Here is a 19334-nt window from a genome sequence, read left to right as displayed (position 1 = left end):
TTCGGTTTTTGACATATTTTGATACCTCCAAGAAATGTGATTACACTCCTTTTAAATCTGCGTCGCTAGGAAAGGATTGGGAAGGACAACAATTGGCTCCCCAAAATTTTTTTTCAAATATCACAAATGACGTTTCCTGTAAGATTATGAACAACAAACTGTACATAGTGTAATCGAAGTGTCTGTTATATGCAATTTTTTTAATTTTTATTTATTTATTTATTTTTTTTTGCTGTAAGTACGTAAAGTGGTTCTCCAACTCAGTGATGCAATGATGGACTGTGAAGCCTGCAGTCATTGACAATGTAGTGCAGGCCTGCTAAAAAGAGACACACCTATACCTATGTACTTTGGTGATTGTCGCGGCACACAGTTTGCGAATCACTACTATTCCGAGTGCTCCTGTTACCTCAACACAGGGCGGTAGTCATAAACGCTGCTCTCTCAACATGATTATTGTCAAACGCCTCAAAAACTATCATCAGGTTCTCAAGAGCATTTCTCCTATAAACAATCTAGAAACCTTATTAACCTATCACGATAACCATGAAAAATAGATCATCAAACACATGTCACTTCACGCAAACTTTGTAGTCATCTGAAAGTAATAGAGATGCATACGTAAGTGTTTCACTATATAGACTCTCTCTCTCTCTCTCTCTCTCTCTCTCTCTCTCTCACACACACACACACACACACAGACGATAACCTAATCTTGTACTGTCTTGCTTTATATTTAATTATTTTGTTTCTTGTACGGGTTAATTTTCTCGTTACATTTTTCCCTCAGCGTAAACTAAGAGGAATATGAGACGACACACCGAGGAGAAAGTGCACGTACATAATTGGACAGGTGTGTGTGTGTGTGTGTGTGTGTGTGTGTGTGTGTAATTTACCTCGGTCGTCTGCTGGTCACCCAGCCAGTCTTCCCCATTACGGAGCGAGCTCAGAGCTCATAGACCGATCTTCGGATAGGACTGAGACCACAACACACTCTACACACCGGGAAAGCGAGGCCACAACCCCTCGAGTTACATCCCGTACCTATTTACTGCTAGGTGAACAGGGGCCACACATTAAGAGGCTTGCCCATTTGCCTCACTGCTTACCGGGACTCGAACCCAGGCCTCTCGATTGTGAGTCGAGCGTGCTTACCACTACACTACGCGGTGTGAGATTGTTATTATTCTGTGTGTGTGTGTGTGTGTGTGTGTGTGTGTGTGTGTGTGTTTCACTGTTTGATCTGCTGCAGTCTCTGACGAGACAGCCAGACGTTACCCTACGGAACGAGCTCAAAGCTCATTATTTCCGATCTTCGGATAGGCCTGAGACCAGGCACACACCACACACCGGGACAACAAGGTCACAACTCCTCGATTTACATCCCGTACCTACTCACTGCTAGGTGAACAGGGACTACACGTGAAAGGACACACACCCAAATATCTCCACCCGGCCGGGGAATCGAACCCCGGTCCTCTGGTTTGTGAAGCCAGCGCTATAACCACTGAGCTACCGTGTGTGTGTGTGTGTGTGTGTGTGTGTGTGTGTGCGTGAGCTACAGGGTGAAGCAAAATAAACAAATAAGACAGATTTCATTATTTCTAGGAAGCAGTGAGTATAATGATTAATTAGTAAGTAGATAAATGAATAAACCATACCGATGCCCGTGTGGTCATAATAAAGCAGATTTTACGATCGAAGCGAATGTCACGAGAATGAAGCGGAAATCGCCAAGACAAAAAATTTTTTTCAAGGGAACGAAGTGAGGTTAAGTTTTCCCTGGCAAAGATGAATCCTTTCTCCCCCCATTAACCCTCTTCTGTACTATGACGTGTTTCCATATTTATTCTGCTCACTATTTGGTGATCTTATATAGCTTTCACAAACTAATGTAGGGGATTAAAATTGTGAAGATTGTGGCCATTAATCTTCTAACTTCTATACACCCTTTGTAATGCTAATAAGATGGTCTAAGCTTACACAAATTTCAAGGTAAAAATGTGCCCCACTATTGAAGAGGTTAATAAAGAAAGATGAAAATTATCATTGCAAGCAAGAAGGTTTCACACATGTAGGTTTGGAGGCTTCTTGCAGCTCATTGTATTGTTTTTTTTTTTTCGTTTTTTTTTATCGTCTTTTATAAAATATTCGACTTCAGCCATGCGAGAGAGAGAGAGAGAGAGAGAGAGAGAGAGAGAGAGAGAGAGAGAGAGAGAGAGAGAGAGAGAGAGATTGTTGTTATTATTGTCGTTGAAGTAAAAGTAAAAGCAGCAGCAGCAGCAGCAGCAGCAGCAGCAGTAGTAGTAGTAGTAGTAGTAGTAGTAGTAGTAGTAGTAGTAGTAGTAGTAGTAGTAGTAGTAGTAGTAGTAGTAGTAGTAGTAGTGAGTGGTGGTGGTGGTGGTGGTCCATGATTTTCTGAACAGCTAATAATAACAACTATAAGGTATACTACATACCTTATAGTTGTTATTATTAGCTGTTCAGAAAATCTTCACGAATCCTTGACAACAAAAGTTAGGAAATAGAGAAAGGCGGGATAGCGAAGGAGGCGACAAAGTGTAGCCTTGCAGCATAGTCTATCCTCGCTGTATATAACAAACGACAGTCTTCATAATGCATAAAAAGAAAGAAAAAATGGACTAGAAAAGAGTTCAACAGAGAGGAAGAGAGACGTACTTTTGTGTCTGTATATCATGCTCTTTCACTCAGCTTACTTCTAGTTGTAGATAAATAAATATATAACCTCATTACATTCTGATACACCTTCTGGTATGTGTTCTCTCGTATTCCTAGCTATGTGTAGAAGTTCCAGACGTGTCACCGAGTTGTTGAGTTCCCGCTAACACGGAACGCATTTTGGGGCTGTCTTCTACCCAAGGACCCGTTGCAAGAGTTGTCGGGGCGCGTTCGTTTGGTGGTGTTTATGTTTGTGGTGTGGTGTGTTGTGAAATGTGGTGGACTGATGGTGACGGAGGGGTTTTGCTGGCACTGGTCTACAAGTTCCCTGCACATGTGTGATGAGGGGAGTAGGAAGTGGTCGTCTTCAGCAACATAGGGTGACTGTGACGGGTGTAGTGCTGGTGTTGCAGGAGTGAGGCAACACAGTAAACTTGGCAGCTTCTTCCTGATTTCTTCAACTGGTTCCTGAGCTCATTGTTCACTTTGAAATGAATAAAAAGGTAAAACTGCAGACTAATGACTTCAAGGCAATGTTTTGATATACACTCCTCCCACTCTCCTCGACTCGCGCCTCCCCAGTGGCAGCTCCTCCACCGCTGATTTGACGTCACATATATGAAGCCACGCTATTGGTCAACAAACTGCGAAGGGAGCCGGGAATCGAGGAAAGCAGGCCGGACACTACATCAGGACAGTGCCTTCATCCCTCTTGCTTGTGGCCTCTACATAGCCCAGCTGACCATCGTGTTAGCAAATATAAAATAACAACTTCATCCCTCTTGCCATCACCCACGGGGCGACGGCCGCTCCCCAACATCAACAAGCTTGGGGACTTGTTGTGAAAATGTTTTTTTGGGTGAGGAAAGACAAAACAGACTAAATCTTGCAATTCCAAGGAATTCTAAGAAGCCCAATATTTGACTAAATTGGAACAAGTTCTTAGAAATTCCCTTAAATACTGTATTACCGGAGAAAGCTGTCAGTTTCTGATAGGAAAATGGAGTGCACAGCGGCAAATTAGATGTTTTCCTAGGTCACTTTTCTTCTGTACACTTTCCCTTGCAAGATACTCATTTAGTGTTAATGTTAATAAATGAGTTTTGAGCAGAACACAAAAGTGCTTGCATTAATTAAGGTAGGTTAGGTGTTACCTTAACTTCAAATTAAGGGATTGGTTAATTAGGATGCATCAATGGTTTTATATGCGTAAAACACAAAAATCTCTGCACTTAGGAAAAAATATCCCTAAATCTAAAAATTTTTTACTTAGAAATTAAGAATTTTCCAAAATTAATGGAATTTTTTTTTCAGGTTAGGAATGCTCACTTTGTTTAGGCATCAAAATACAATCTTTGGTGCATTCCTTATTACTTGTATAATGTCAGATTGATGCTGTTCTCCATATTTACAAAAATACTTATGAAATCTAAGAAGCTAACTAAACTCATCTCCTAATTTAACCCAACATGAAATCTAAGAAGCTAACTAAACTCATCTCCTAATTTAACCCAACCTACCCTAACCAGTTTATTTATACAATAAGGCCTTGTATTCTCTGCACACTGATCTTATATGCTTACCATGCTGAGAGTCATAGAACCCTCACCAGACTGTGCTGCATCTTTCAACCAGGAGATGTGAAGTGTGGCACTGTCCTGATATACACGTCCCTCCAGCTTTCCTTGTTTCCCGGCTTCCTCATCACAGCTCTTTCTTGCAGCTGATTTGACGTCTCATATATGAAGCCATGCTATTGGCCAGCAACACACATGAACACACGCTTCTATTCTCTTATTCATTATTATTTTCATTCCCATTTATACCCAATTCCCTTATTCATTGTCATATTCTCGTTCCAGTTTCCTCCTATTCCTTTATTCGTTACCATTCTCATTACCATTTCCTCCTATTCTCTTATTCTTTATATCTGCTGTTTTATCATAATTTCCAACTGTTCCACTTTTCATTATCATTATCATTATTTTCATTCCCATTTCTTCCTATTTTCCTATTAATTATCCATTTTTCTTGATCTCGTTTTATTACTATTTCCTTGTTATCTATTTTCTTTCCATCTCCTATTTTTATTTTCATTTCCTCCATTTATTATCCATTTTTCTATCTATCTCCTGTTTTAATCATATTCCCTCCATTTATTATCTCTTGTCTCTTTCTTTTACTTGTTGATCAATAGTGTGGCTTCATATACCGGTATGTGATGTGAAATCAGCCGAGTGAGAGCTGGAGGTACATGTATATATATAAAGACATTGTCTGAAGTTTGAGGAAAGTTGGCTAATTACAGATGCAGCATAAACTATCAATTAATAGACAACTATCAAAACTCAAAGATGAGGGCCAAGGAAAATTTCAAGGAGGCACTTAAAGTTCTGAATAGATTCAGCCAATACCACTTCCTCTGGAAGTGAATTCCAATGTTCAACAACACACAAAAACAAGGAAGTGAGATGTGACATTGGTAGAGTGACAAGGCACAAAGATCTTTATGCCTATGACTTAGGTATTGTCTGACCATGAACCACTCTTTCAAATGGGTCATTCAAATGAAGACAGTTTCCACTCAGGATTTTCCAAACCTGGAGTAGATCAGCTTAAAGCAATCAGTCCTTCATTGAGTAAAACTTTGGTCTAGATAGTCTGTCGCAGTAAGAATGATTAACATAATCATCAGTTTCCTTAGTCCACCTTCACTGAACAGACCCTAGCATTGCTAGTCCCTGGTACAATTGTCACCTTATTATTCAACTAAATTCTTGCAGACTTTTACAAAACCCATTGTATAGTACATATAATACAGTAGTATAAAGTCTCAGATAAAGGACACTAACCCTCATTCCCCAACAAGCTTGGAGACCTGTGGGAGTGCCGGATTTTGCTGTGGGTTGAGATGCAAACTAGTATTTTCTTGAGTAGTTAAATTATCAGAATCACTTTTGCCAGTTTGGATGTGCTTGACATGCAAAGTTATTCATCCAGTTTTGGTTTAGGTCATATGAATATTCAGTTCTTCTTAGATCTGGATTTATCTTATTAATTTATTTTAGTTTAGGCCATATAAAGTATAAGGTGTTTTTTAAGTCTAAATGACAAAGGCTTGTTCTAAACTTTTATTGTGTTTCAGGAGTGGAAACCAAAGATGGCAGCAAATTTGCACTTCCAGCTAAATCAGGGTACACGTCGATTTTTGTTCTCTGGAATATCTTCAGATTTTGAAAGTTCTCTTTGCCAGAAGATTGAAAGGTTACAGGGCAGAGTTGTGTTTCCCACAACAAATATGTTCTCATCACTGTGCACACATGTTGTTGCCCAAGAGTTTTCACCCACTGAAAAGGTTTTGGGTGCTCTTGCTGGAGGTATGTAGAAATAGTTCTTGTCATGTACTCATTGCCATCATCATTATGAATTCATACTCGCTGAACATTTTCAGAGTAACATTACCAGATGAATTATGTGAATGCTTATCTAATTTGCTTTTTTACTTGAAAGTCTGTTATTGATTGGTCAGTACGTATCAGTTGTGAAAGAAAGTGTCAGCAACAATGGTATATTGTGTCACCAACATAGGTAGGAAACTTGTTAATAAAAGAACAGTTTCTATGTTACACTTATAATTGTTTACTATAGATGTTATTTTCTTACAGGAAAATGGTTACTGACAGTCAATTACATCACAGATAGCTTTGAGAAAGGTTACTGGCTTCATGAAGAAGATTATGAATACACCACTTTCAATAAAGTTCCAGCATACCATCGTTGCAATAGGGAGCTGAAGAATAAAGGGCTGTATGAAGGCTGGAAGGTCTTGGTGGTGATGGATTCTTCTAAGACCACAAGAACATTTAAAAGGTATTTCTTACGTATTGCTGTTGTATTTATTGATATACATCACCATTTCTGTATAAAATATTGGAAATAATTATTTTGTTGCAGCCGTGTTTGCACATTTTAGGTGGCAATTGAAAAGTGTGTGTAGAGCTTGCATAGCAAGAACATAGAGTATGTGACTGTAAGTGTAGTTAGTATGCCAGGTGTTGTCATGCTGATGTCATCATTGGATCTGTGTTACACTTTTCTCATGGCTACATTATAGTGGAACTCTCCTATTCATTCACCTTGCTGATCATACAACTCTCCACTCATTCAACTTGTTCTCATCAAGTTTAACTCTTCATTCATACGCTTGCCTGTGATTCCGATAGTGTTGCCTTGTGACTGGCTATGCCATACAGTCACATCAGACAGACCCTTTGCTAGCTTCCCTACACTTAGCATCATCCATGCAAGTTTCATGATACTTTGTGTTATTTTATTGCTATTCTTTGTTATTTCTATTGAAAATAGTGCGACCATGGGTCCAAAAAGATTCATGATTCAACCAAGCCTAAAAAGAAAGCATTGAGAACAACAATTTAATTGAAAAAAGAACTCATTGCAAAGTTTGAAAGTGGAACTTGTGTCTTCAACCTGGTAACACAGTATGGTATGGCAAAATCAGTCATATTACTCAGAATTAAAAATAAAGATGCAATGAAAGGGGCCAATTTGGCAAAAAGAAGTACCATTCCTGCTGTGAACAGATCACCTTTAATTGAACAACTGGAAAAACCTTTTTTTAGTTTTGATTAAAAAAAATTCCTGGTGACAGCATTTTTTAAACAACAATTTGCGTAAAAGCAAAGCCATTATAAGATGACCACCCTCACTTGCTCCATCTCTCCCACCCTTGCTCACTTCCCCTCTGCCACCACAGACTGTGTCCTCCCTTGCTCACTTCCCCCCACTGCCACCACAGACTGTGTCCTCCCTTGCTCACTTCCCCCCACTGCCACCACAGACTGTGTCCTCCCTTGCTCACTTCCCCCCACTGCCACCACAGACTGTGTCCTCCCTTGCTCACTTCTCCCCCACTGCCACCACTGACTGTGTCCTCCCTTGCTCACTTCCCCCTACTGCCACCACAGACTGTGTCCTCCCTTGCTCACTTCCCCCACTGCCACCACAGACTGTGTCCTCCTTGCTCACTTCCCCACTGCCACCACAGACTGTGTCCTCCCTTGCTCACTTCCCCCCCACTGCCACCACTGACTGTGTCCTCCCTTGCTCACTTCCCCCCCACTGCCACCACTGACTGTGTCCTCCCTTGCTCACTTCCCCCCTCTGCCACCACAGACTGTGTCCTCCCTTGCTCACTTCCCCCCACTGCCACCACAGACTGTGTCCCCTTGCTCACTTCCCCCTCACTGCCACCACAGACTGTGTCCTCCCTTGCTCACTTCCCCCCACTGCCACCACAGACTGTGTCCTCCCTTGCTCACTTCCCCCCACTGCCACCACTGACTGTGTCCTCCTTGCTCACTTCCCCACTGCCACCACAGACTGTGTCCTCCCTTGCTCACTTCCCCCACTGCCACCACAGACTGTGTCCTCCCTTGCTCACTTCCCCACTGCCACCACAGACTGTGTCCCCTTGCTCACTTCCCCCCCACTGCCACCACAGACTGTGTCCTCCCTTGCTCACTTCCCCCCTCTGCCACCACAGACTGTGTCCTCCCTTGCTCACTTCCCCCACAGACTGTGTCCTCCCTTGCTCACTTCCCCCACTGCCACCACAGACTGTGTCCTCCCTTGCTCACTTCCCCCCCACTGCCACCACAGACTGTGTCCTCCCTTGCTCACTTCCCCCCTCTGCCACCACAGACTGTGTCCTCCCTTGCTCACTTCCCCCCACTGCCACCACAGACTGTGTCCTCCCTTGCTCACTTCCCCCTACTGCCACCACTGACTGTCTCCTCCCTTGCTCACTTCCCCCCACTGCCACCACAGACTGTGTCCTCCCTTGCTCACTTCCCCCCTCTGCCACCACAGACTGTGTCCTCCTTGCTCACTTCCCCCACTGCCACCACAGACTGTGTCCTCCCTTGCTCACTTCCCCCCACTGCCACCACAAACTGTGTCCTCCCTTGCTCACTTCCCCCCACTGCCACCACAGACTGTGTCCTCCCTTGCTCACTTCCCCTCTGCCACCACAGACTGTGTCCTCCCTTGCTCACTTCCCCACTGCCACCACAGACTGTGTCCTCCCTTGCTCACTTCCCCCCACTGCCACCACAGACTGTGTCCTCCCTTGCTCACTTCCCCCTACTGCCACCACTGACTGTCTCCTCCCTTGCTCACTTCCCCCACTGCCACCACTGACTGTGTCCTCCTTGCTCACTTCCCCACTGCCACCACTGACTGTGTCCTCCCTTGCTCACTTTCCCCCAACTGCCACCACTGACTGTGTCCTCCCTTGCTCACTTCCCCCCAACTGCCACCACTGACTGTGTCCTCCTTTGCTCACTTCCCTGCCACTGCCACCACTGACTGTGTCCTCCCTCGCTCACTTCCCTGCCGCTGCCACCACTGACTGTGTCCTCCCTCGCTCACTTCCCTGCCGCTGCCACCACTGACTGTGTCCTCCCTTGCTCACTTCCCTGCCGCTGCCACCACTGACTGTGTCCTCCCTCACTCACTTTTCCACCGCTGCCACCACTGACTGTGTCCTCCCTTGCTCGCTTCCCCACCGCTGCCACCACTGTGTCCTCCCTTGCTCGCTTCCCCACCGCTGCCACCACTGACTGTGTCCTCCCTTGCTCGCTTCCCCACTGCTGCCACCACTGACTGTGTCCTCCCTTGCTCGCTTCCCCACCGCTGCCACCACTGACTGTGTCCTCCCTTGCTCGCTTCCCCACCGCTGCCACCACTGACTGTGTCCTCCCTTGCTCGCTTCCCCACCGCTGCCACCACTGACTGTGTCCTCCCTCAGCCACTGGCCTTTATGATTTGGATACTTCACATTAGAACCATTTTATATCCATTTTGTTGCAATGGTAGTGGTACAAGGTTTTTAAAGTTTTGATGTATCTTATGTTTAAAATGTTATTGTAAAGGTTTGGATTATCACTCATGTGGGTCTGGAATAGATTAATCCAGTTTACATAACAGCTATCTCCCAGTTATTATTGCAGTTGGTTCCTGCATATCCAATTGCATAGTAAACGTTTATATAGCAGAATTAAGAATGAATACAAGAAATAGTAATGCACTCCAAGACCTTTATATGTGCACCCTAAAACCATGAAAATACAGTTACTGTATAAAGTAATAAAACACATTTCATTAGTAAAATACACTCAAGAATTAAGCAAATAAGATTAAGTTAAATAGAAATAATTTATTTTTTACTTAACTCCAAATGTAGTGTCGTGCATCTCTATAGAAGTAGCCCTTCAAACCAATCAAAATATTAATCACAAAATATCTAAGTACATTATGGCCTAAATTGCTAAAATACTTGTTACTTACATAAAATAAAAAAGCATAAGAATAAAGCAATAAAACTAAGATCAATAAAAATTCATTTTGTATTTCCTCTTATTGTGGTACATCGACATGCTCTTTTCTTGCAGAATAGACAAGTCATGGACCAGGAAATGAAAGTAACTACTTATTCCTCTCTTTCAGGATATTGGCAGCAGGAGGAGCCGAAATAGCATCAAAGGAAGATACCACAGATGTTGATTTTGTAATAACAACAAAGGATGTTGTGAAGTATGCTCAAACCTTGGTGAGCTGCTTTGTGCCCCTGGTGGATGTCACTTATATCAAGGAGACAATACTGTTTGTAAGTTTTTTTTACATATTTCTATCATGGGAGGATATTAATATTTGTAGATTTTTACATCAATGTAACATATTGTATAAAGTTCAGTTTGTATTTGATACCTTGTCATGTAAGATTGAGAGTATAAATGTGTTGGAAAACTGCATGTAGTTGTACTATTTGTGTTTGCAAGAGATTGGCAGAGGTAGTGGGAGTTTGAGCATGTGGCAAGACTAGAAAAAAACTGATTGGTGAATAGAACAAATGGATAGAATATGGAAGTTCCAAGGCGAGGGAAGATTGAGAATGAAAGACACGGATGAATGGATGAACAGTGTGTGTGTGTGTGTGTGTGTGTGTGTGTGTGTGTGTGTGTGTGTGTGTGTTTCACTGTTTGATCTGCTGCAGTCTCTGACGAGACAGCCAGACGTTACCCTACGGAATGAGCTCAGAGCTCATTGTTTCCGATCTTCGGATAGGCCTGAGACCAGGCACACACCACACACCGAGACAACAAGGTCACAACTCCTCGATTTACATCCCGTACTTACTCACTGCTAGGTGAACAGGGGCTACACGTGAAAGGAGACACACCCAAATATCTCTACCCGGTCGGGGAATCGAACCCCGGTCCTCTGGCTTGTGAAGCCAGCGCTTGTGTGTGTGTGTGTGTGTGTGTGTGTGTGTGTGTGTGTGTGTGTGTGTGTGTGTGTGTGTGTAATTCACCACGGTTGCCTGCTGGTCACCCAGCCAGTCCTCCCCATTACGGAGTGAGCTCAGAGCTCATAGACCGATCTTCGGGTAGGACTGAGACAACAACACACATTCCACACACCGGGAGAGTGAGGCCACAACCCCTCAAGTTACATCCCTTACCTATTTGCTGATAGGTGAACAGGGGCCACACATTAAGAAGCTTGCCCATTTGCCTCGCCGCTTTCCAGGACTCGAACCCGGATCCTCTCGATTGTGAGTTGAGCGTGCTAACCACTACACTACGCGGAATGTGTGTGTGTGTGTGTGTGTGTGTGTGTGTGTGTGTGTTTCTTTCACTGTTTGATCTGCTGCAGTCTCTGACGAGACAGCCAGACGTTACCTTACGGAATGAGCTCAGAGCTCATTATTTCCGATCTTCGGATAGGCCTGAGACCAGGCACACACCACACACCGGAACAACAAGGTCACAACTCCTCGATTTACATCCCATACCTACTCACTGCTAGGTGAACAGGGGCTACACGTGAAAGGAGACACACCCAAATATCTCCACCCGGCTGGGGAATCGAACCCCGGTCCTCTGGCTTGTGAAGCCAGCGCTCTAACCACTGAGCTACCGGGCGTGTGTGTGTGTGTGTGTGTGTGTGTGTGTGTGTGTGTGTGTGTGTGTGTGTGTGTGTGTGAAAAGTCTCTGTCACCACAAGGCCACAGCTTACAACACCACTAGCGTCCTGCCAGGGAGTGTGGCAGTGGTCATGGTGGTGGTGGTGGCGGCAATGTGTAGCGGGTGGTGTGTCTGTGGACTGGCTTGCACTATGAGTGGCAGGAGGGTGTGAACAGGTTCCTGCTTGAGCCGCTGTCTGCCCTGGTGCCGCACTGCAAGATATCCAAATGGCAGGGATGGAGGTGGTGAAACTGTGTGCTGTGGCCAGGAATAATAGAATCTATGACATTTTGAAGGTGTCAGACACTTCTATTGCCAAGCTCGGCCAAAGACACAATCACTCATTGGTCAAAATATTCAGGAATGAACACTTTGACCAACAACGCTGGAGGTGGGATGTGTCGTGCTCTTCAAGGATATGAAGTGTGTTGAGTTTATGGGGTGTGTGGAGGGTGTGGTGTACTCTACATGAATGATTTGTGTGTGGGAGACAAGCTGGTTTGGCACAGCACTGCTGCCAACGGACATATCACCATTGGCAATGCGGTGGAGGTAGCAGCAGCACTGTTTTCCTTGTGGGTCAGTGAATGGTGGGCTTTTGAGTTTAACCAGCACCACACCTCCTTTTACTTTGTAGCCCCAGTGGAGGACATAGACACTGCCGCTGCCACACCCCACACCTGTTATGGACCTGCCCATACAGAACATTGCATGGGCTGGTGGAAAAGGACCCATCAATATCTATTGCCAGCTTATGAAGAAGATAATGTATCCATCTGAAGAGAAAGCAAGAGCTGTCTTTAGGGTTTCTGATAACACCACCACCTCCTGCCAGTTTGAGAAGTTTCTGAACGACCCGTGGGAGGAGGTGAAGGAGGAGCAGCGGGTGTTTCGCGTGGCGGGGAGCTTAGAGGTGGATGTGCTGGTGGTGGTGAATGAATAGCTGCCTCGATTCAGGAGCTAAAGGATGGCAAGCTGCTGCGTCTAACAGGGCTGGAATGTGAAAAGGTCGGTATTGGTCAGCGCAGTCTACTTTGTAGAATGCCCAGTGACCCTAAACCACCCTAAGACCAGATGTTGGCAAAGTGACACCGCCGCTGTGACACCCAAGGCAACCTGGAATCAGAGTTTTTTGAGGAATGGATGAGTGGAGCCAAGGACATCCCCCAAACACCAACACTCTACACCCACACCCACAGTCTCACAGTAACCCAAACAGTACGATGCACCCGTCAGCTTGTTAAATAATGCATCCCACTGGTCACATCAAAGTGCATCTCCACGTGGAGTACATTTCTACTGATCAGTTACATGTGTGACGTCATGCTTTCAGCCTCACAGTCATCTGATCCTTCAGATGACCAGCTCTAAAACCAGTAAGATGTGACTCCTGTAACAGTCACAGAGAGAGAGAGAGAGAGAGAGACCACAGCGTGAGTGTGTTGTGTGATTGATCAGTGCCCAACTTTGTTATTCTGTAAAGAACATTTATTTTGCAACAAAAGAAGAAAAGGAACAAAATCTACTCATTGACCAAAGGGCCAATCACTGCCAGTAAAGGACACCTCAGGAAGATAATGCTACTCAGTGTACCTGCCCAGTGGTAAGAAGGTTTAACACTGACACACTCTCAGTGCTGACCAAAGCTACACTGTTACACTGAGCTTACATTTACATCTATGCTTCCATCCACCTCCCTCATTCAAATTGTCTGAATGTCTTTATATTATTGTTGTTATTAATGATAATAATAATAATAATATTATTATTATTATTATTATTATTATTATTATTATTATTATTATTATTATTATTATTATTATTTTTTTTTTTTTTTTTTTTTCAGAGGAGCGACCCTGCTGATCTGAAGAGACGTAATCTCCGTGACCTTGAAATTGTTTGCATATCTGATGCCAGTAAGTTGTGAAGGTTTAAGTAAAGTGAGTTTTTTTTTCAATGAATAACATATTTATAGGTTAAAAGTTCTTTCAGAAAAATATGAATGATAACAGTATTAGCACTGCTTAGTTATTATTTATTTATTTATTTTTATTTATTTATCTCTCCAGCTTCCTCAAATCATTCAAAACCTGATGGGAAGACTCAAGAAGGGTACTGTGCCTCAACCAGGAAACCTGCAAATGAGACTACACCATCCAAGAGAAAGCAGAATTGCATCAAAACAAAGGTAATGTTGTAATCATTGCATATAGAAGAGTATGCAGCTCCAAGGGAAGTCATAATTGAGGGTTAAAAGAAAGTTTTTGAGAGGTGGCCATCACTAGATGTCAACAGTTACCCACAAGTCATAAGCAATTACCAGTGAGGTTTATATATATATATATATATATATATATATATATATATATATATATATATATATATATATATATATATATATATATATATATATATATATATATATATATATCCCAAATGTCCTTAATCTCCTTCACAAGCTTTTCCACAGTTGCTGTGTTATGTCCTCGTAGTCTTCGTTTTATCAGTCCCCACACATTTTCAATTGGATTAAAATCTGGACTATTACCAGGCCAATCGTTTATGTAATCCACTCCTACAAATTCAAGCCATTCTTTGATTGGTTTTGCTGTGTGTGCAGGGGCACCATCCTGCATGAACACCTCACTCTTACAGGCATCAAAGCAGTCCTCGAGATGGTCACACAACAGTTCCAAATATGATTCCTTGTTCACTGTTGTGTTTTTAGGTAATATAACCAGCTTGCCCACACCATAGTACCCAAATGTACCCCATACCATGACACTATCAGGGTGCTTGACTGTCCCCTGTGTGTACTTGGGATGGTACGGGTACGCACCTGGATGGAGCCTCACCTTACCTCCTTGGTTCCCAGTAACATTAAATGTAGCCTCATCGGTCCACAAAACCTTCTTCCACTTTTCATTGTCCCAATTTAAATATTTCTTACAAAATATCACACAATTGTGTTTCTGTTTCTCCATCAGAAGAGGTTTGCGCCGTGGTGCCCGATGCTCATAAGACAAATCGTCCTTGAGGTGGCGTTGTATTGTCCTAACAGACACATCTTGCAGGAGTTTTGGATTTTTTTTCTTTCAATTCTTTAGCTGTTATCCTTGGTTCAGCTTCCACCTGTCTTTGGATAACCTTCAGAGTTTTTTTTGATGTCTTTTTAGCTGGTCCAGTCCTCTTGACTTGGAGTGGGGGATAATCACCTCCCGCTGTTTTGCATTTCTTTGTCCATCTCTGGACACTGCGCAATGATACTCTGGTCTGGATTGACATATCCTTGTTAGACTTTCCTGCCTTATAAAGTGAGCTTATTGCTGCAATTTTCTCCCTTGTGAGCTCTGGGCCTTGTGGCATTATTACAAAAATCCCACAAAAAAACACAGCACGTCAGAGCGGAAAAAAACAATTGATGCAGTCACGACTAATCACAAAAAGCAACTGAGTTATTCTATAGGCAACTGAGATCTTTATTGTCTGCACGTGGGTATTAAGCTCCGCCTACTCTACCATGTGCTTTCGCGCCAATACCAGTGTAGGTTTTCTTAGGTGTATAATGGGGGTCCTTATTAATTCGTCACGGGTATTGGCGCACACTTTTCGCGCCAATACCTGTGGCACCGACTGTATATATATATATATATATATATATATATATATATATATATATATATATATATATATATATATATATATATATATATATATATATATATATACACCTTCCATTAAAGCTAGTTGTGATCTCGTTGAATGTTTCCCTTTGTGTCTCACAACTCAAGGGGGTAGTCACAGCCTACCCTCTAAAGACAGTTCTCCTTCTTCACACAAAACTACATGCACTTACCACACATACACCCTTCACTCCAAATCAAAATTTAAAAGAAAAATGGGACCCAAAATAAACAACGCCTCGGGGGACCAAAAATGTCCCCAGGTCGGACACCTCTCCTGTTGAAGACCACAAATGCCTTGACACCTCCCTCAACTTTTTCTACATTAACTTCTGCAACATTCGCGGTCTTAGATCTAATTTTCAATCTGTGGAACACCACCTCTCCTCTACTAAACCTCATCTTCTTTTCCTCACCGAAACACAGCTGTCTGAGGCAACTGACAGTAGCCCTTCTCTGTTCCCTCCTACTTTCTCTATTCTCATTTTCATTCCAAAGCTGGATGTTGCGTCTATGTGCGCAACGACTTAACTTGCTCTCGTGCCCACGCTCTTGAGTCTTCCGAATTTTCCACCATCTGGGTACGACTTGACAGTCACTCTCAAACTAAATTCATCTGTGCTGTTTATCTCTCCCCCTAACTCTTTCTGACTACAGTAATTTCTTTGACTACATAACTTCTAAAGTGGAGCACATTCTGTCCCTCTACCCTTTCACTGAGATTTCCATTCTTGGAGATTTCAATTTTCACCACCAGCTTTGGTTTTCCTCTCCCTTCACTGAACTAGCCTTCAACTTTGCTATCCTCCATGACCTAGAGCAACTGGTGCAACACCCTACTCGTATTCCTGACCGTCTTGGAGACATGCCCAACATTCTTGACCTCTTCCTCACCTCTAACCCTTCTGCTTATGCTGTCAGCCTTTCATCTCCGTTGGGCTCCTCCGATCACAATCTCATTTCTGTATCTTGTCCTATTTTTCCAATCCCTCCGCAGGATCCCCCAAAGCGAAGGTGCCTCTGGTGTTTTGCCTCTACCAGTTGGGGGGACCTGAGGAGGTATTATGCTGATTTTCCCTGGAATGATTATTGCTTCCGTGTCAGAGACCCATCTCTTTGTGCTGAACGCATAACAGAGGTGTTAGTATCTGGCATGGAGGCGTACATTCCATATTTGGGGAGGTGGCACTTGAGGTGACATAGTGCTGGGCCCCTCAAATATAACAGCACAGAATTTCTTTAGTAATTTTGATATCAAGAAATGGTATAATGTTGGCACTTTGCCAATATTGGTACAGTGAAACATGGGTGGGGGACGGTTCTCCTGTGGGTCCAGGCAGAAATGAGTGGCAGTGAACTCAGTGCAACACATGAGAGACAGAGTGTAGGAGCAGCCATGGACTCGCTGCTTCAGGTGGCCAAAACGTTACTAATCAATGGGTGTGAAACTGTCAGTACTACAGATAGGAAGATGTTACTGGAGATATCATTGGTGTCTTGAGGCAGCACATGACACTGATGGTGGATAAACACAACTGACACTTCGCAAAGCAGTGTTAATTTGCCAAACTTGGAATAGTAAAAATTTATGACTAAAGACAAACTCGGGTACCACAAAACTCGGAACTCGCAAGGGGAGTATAGTTGATCTATATTTTGTGGGCTTGATTGCAAATTTTTGTCCCTGTAAACATCCTTTCCTTACAACAATGTTTCCCATTGAGGCTCAGTGCCTTGCAAACTATAGTAATTGCAAACTACTGTTGACCTTCGCTAACTTGGACTAATAGGGGGAAAGGTTGGTCTGAGAGATGTGAATGTCCGACCTATACAAATCCTCCCTCCCTCCCGCAAAAAAAGCAGGCAGGTCAACTCGGACTTTAGAGGGTTGGTGCAGGATTTGTTTTGGGATTATTGTCTCTCAAAGCCTTCAGTCCCTAAAGAAGTAAATGTATAATTGGAAGACAGCTGTGGCTGACAGCTTGACCTTGAACCCTGTCTCCTCCGAGACCTTCATTATCATCTCTATATTACAAGACTACTATGATCTTTTCAAACTGGTTTTTTTTTTTCACTACCTTCATCATCACAACTATACATCATATAAATCTCACAATAACACCATTACAGAAGACAGTAATAATTATCTCACAGTATCATTATCTCACTTCAACACACTAATAACAATTCAGAGAGTGTCCAGTTCAGTCTTGAAATGGCAAATTGCCATGACGCTGCTGATGACTCCTTCCCAGCCCTCACTACCAGTGAATGATATTTTTATTTTCTAGAGAAGCAGGGATCTGATGTATTATCATCTTATAATGCTCCAGGAAGTCACCACTGAATAAACAATCTTGCATGAAAATTTCATGTCAATCAGATGAAAACAAATAACAAAATCTTTAGGAGCGAATATCTCAAAAAATGTTTACACTTCAAAATGTTCACGAAATCAGTATAAACTCTGATCAACTTTTGATTGGTATCTTTTTAAACTACAACAAAAATGCAATTTTTTTGTTAGGATTAGATTTTTGATAATGTCAATAGAAAATGAGATAGGAAAGTGAAACAAGAAAATGATAAAAAACGGCAGGCAGTTAACTACAAGTTTAGTCCCTGGGTTGGTCAGAGTCTGACTTATCGCGAAATCCAACTTATTGGGGTCCGAGTTATCAAGGTAGTTATGGCTACAAGGGAAAATAATCATTCTTCTTCTCATTCTTTGGATGAAGATAAGTGGTCGCTTGTTTCCATTCCAGACCACCGCATGGCACACAGCCTTCCAAACACAGGCTGATAAAGTGCGGAAAGTTACTTCACTTCATTTCTTCACCATAGAGACACCAACACCACTTCACCTAGAGAGTTGAGGGTGTAGGAGAGTGAAGAGGAAGGAGTGATAAGAATGATGTTTTTACATTTTAAGGAATTGGTCAAGGCAGGGTTGAGACATGGATGATGGAAAATTATCTATTTTTCATGAATTTTCAAAACTAGCTCAGCTGTGAGGAATGTCCATGAGTAATGTCCTTGTCCTTTAGGGGTTAAGCAAGTACATAACAAGTGAAATGTATTCTTATAAAGACAGCATAAGTCGTGTGCAATGTGTCTATACCACTGAAAATGCCTGATGATACAAGAATAAACAGAGATGTTCTCTCTCTCTCTCTCTCTCTCTCTCTCTCTCTCTCTCTCTCTCTCTCTCTCTCTCTCTCTCTCTCTCTCTCTCTCTCTCTCTCTCTCTCTCTCTCTCTCTCTCATTTGTTTTGAATTATTTGGTCAATTTTCTTATTTTTATTCTATGCATCTTCTTATGAATAGTAAATAATCTTTAATTTTTCTTATTTTCAGCAAACAACTATAACACAGTTTCTGGAATCAACAGTAAAAGAACCTTCACTGAAGAATAACACTTCTAAAGAGAAAGGAAGAGAAAGTGCTTCTCAGGGCAAAAATCTTCCAATTGCAACCACTGCTGCAAGCTTCACTCACTGTGATTCTGTGCCAAGGCCTCCACCAATGCAGGGTGCAAAGGACACACTGAAGATTACCAAGACAAGGAGAATGCAGGAATCAGAGACGATGCAAGATGTAGAGGATGAGCCACAGACCACTGAGTTAAGGAGAGTGCAGCAAACAGAACCAATGCAGGATGTAGAGGATGAACCACAGACCAAAAGCATAAGTATAATTGAGCCTGTGAATGTTAAACCTTTGTCATTTGTAGTAGGAGATCACCAGTATAGTTTGAAGCAATGTTCTGTTGTCCTAAAGAGAATGTTAAATGAACATTATCCTTTGCTTAAGGAAGATACAATTTCAGATGTGATGAAATTAAAGCATTCACCAAGAAAATCTAAAAAAATGGAACATTGGCTTACAAACCATGTCTTAACAAAAGAGAGTGAAGCAGTGCAAC

The 19334-nt window shown here is 42.7% G+C and overlaps 1 protein-coding gene and 1 long non-coding RNA gene across 4 annotated transcripts in view; one reads left to right on the top strand and one right to left on the bottom strand.

Annotated features, from left to right (window-relative positions):
- The first annotated feature begins 2869 nt into the window (after positions 1–2869).
- LOC123500015 overlaps positions 2870–19334 on the top strand; it is a 24069-nt gene continuing 7604 nt past the window's right edge. The window contains exons 1-8 of one of the 3 annotated variants that reach the window (XM_045248612.1): positions 2873–3182; positions 5825–6056; positions 6345–6549; positions 10207–10366; positions 13573–13642; positions 13796–13914; positions 18767–19100; positions 19239–19334. The exon at positions 19239–19334 is cut by the window's right edge and continues 458 nt beyond it. In XM_045248612.1, the coding sequence (XP_045104547.1) occupies positions 3171–3182; positions 5825–6056; positions 6345–6549; positions 10207–10366; positions 13573–13642; positions 13796–13914; positions 18767–19100; positions 19239–19334 (1228 nt within the window). In that variant the 5' untranslated portion in view covers positions 2873–3170. Of the gene's footprint in view, positions 3183–5824; positions 6057–6344; positions 6550–10206; positions 10367–13572; positions 13643–13795; positions 13915–18766 lie in introns of all 3 variants that reach the window. The other 2 variants (XM_045248613.1, XM_045248611.1) reach the window with 2 other exon arrangements.
- Positions 6465–19334, bottom strand: part of LOC123500018 — a 73374-nt gene continuing 60504 nt past the window's right edge. Inside the window, exon 5 of the long non-coding RNA XR_006673149.1 lies at positions 6465–6597. This is a non-coding gene — a long non-coding RNA (uncharacterized LOC123500018). The remainder of the gene's footprint in view (positions 6598–19334) is intronic.

Source organism: Portunus trituberculatus, chromosome 50 (assembly GCF_017591435.1).
Source record: "Portunus trituberculatus isolate SZX2019 chromosome 50, ASM1759143v1, whole genome shotgun sequence".
In the NCBI taxonomy this organism is placed as follows: Eukaryota; Metazoa; Arthropoda; class Malacostraca; order Decapoda; family Portunidae; genus Portunus; species Portunus trituberculatus.
Note: the sequence above shows the minus strand (reverse complement) of the source record. Positions and strands in the feature narration are given on the sequence as shown.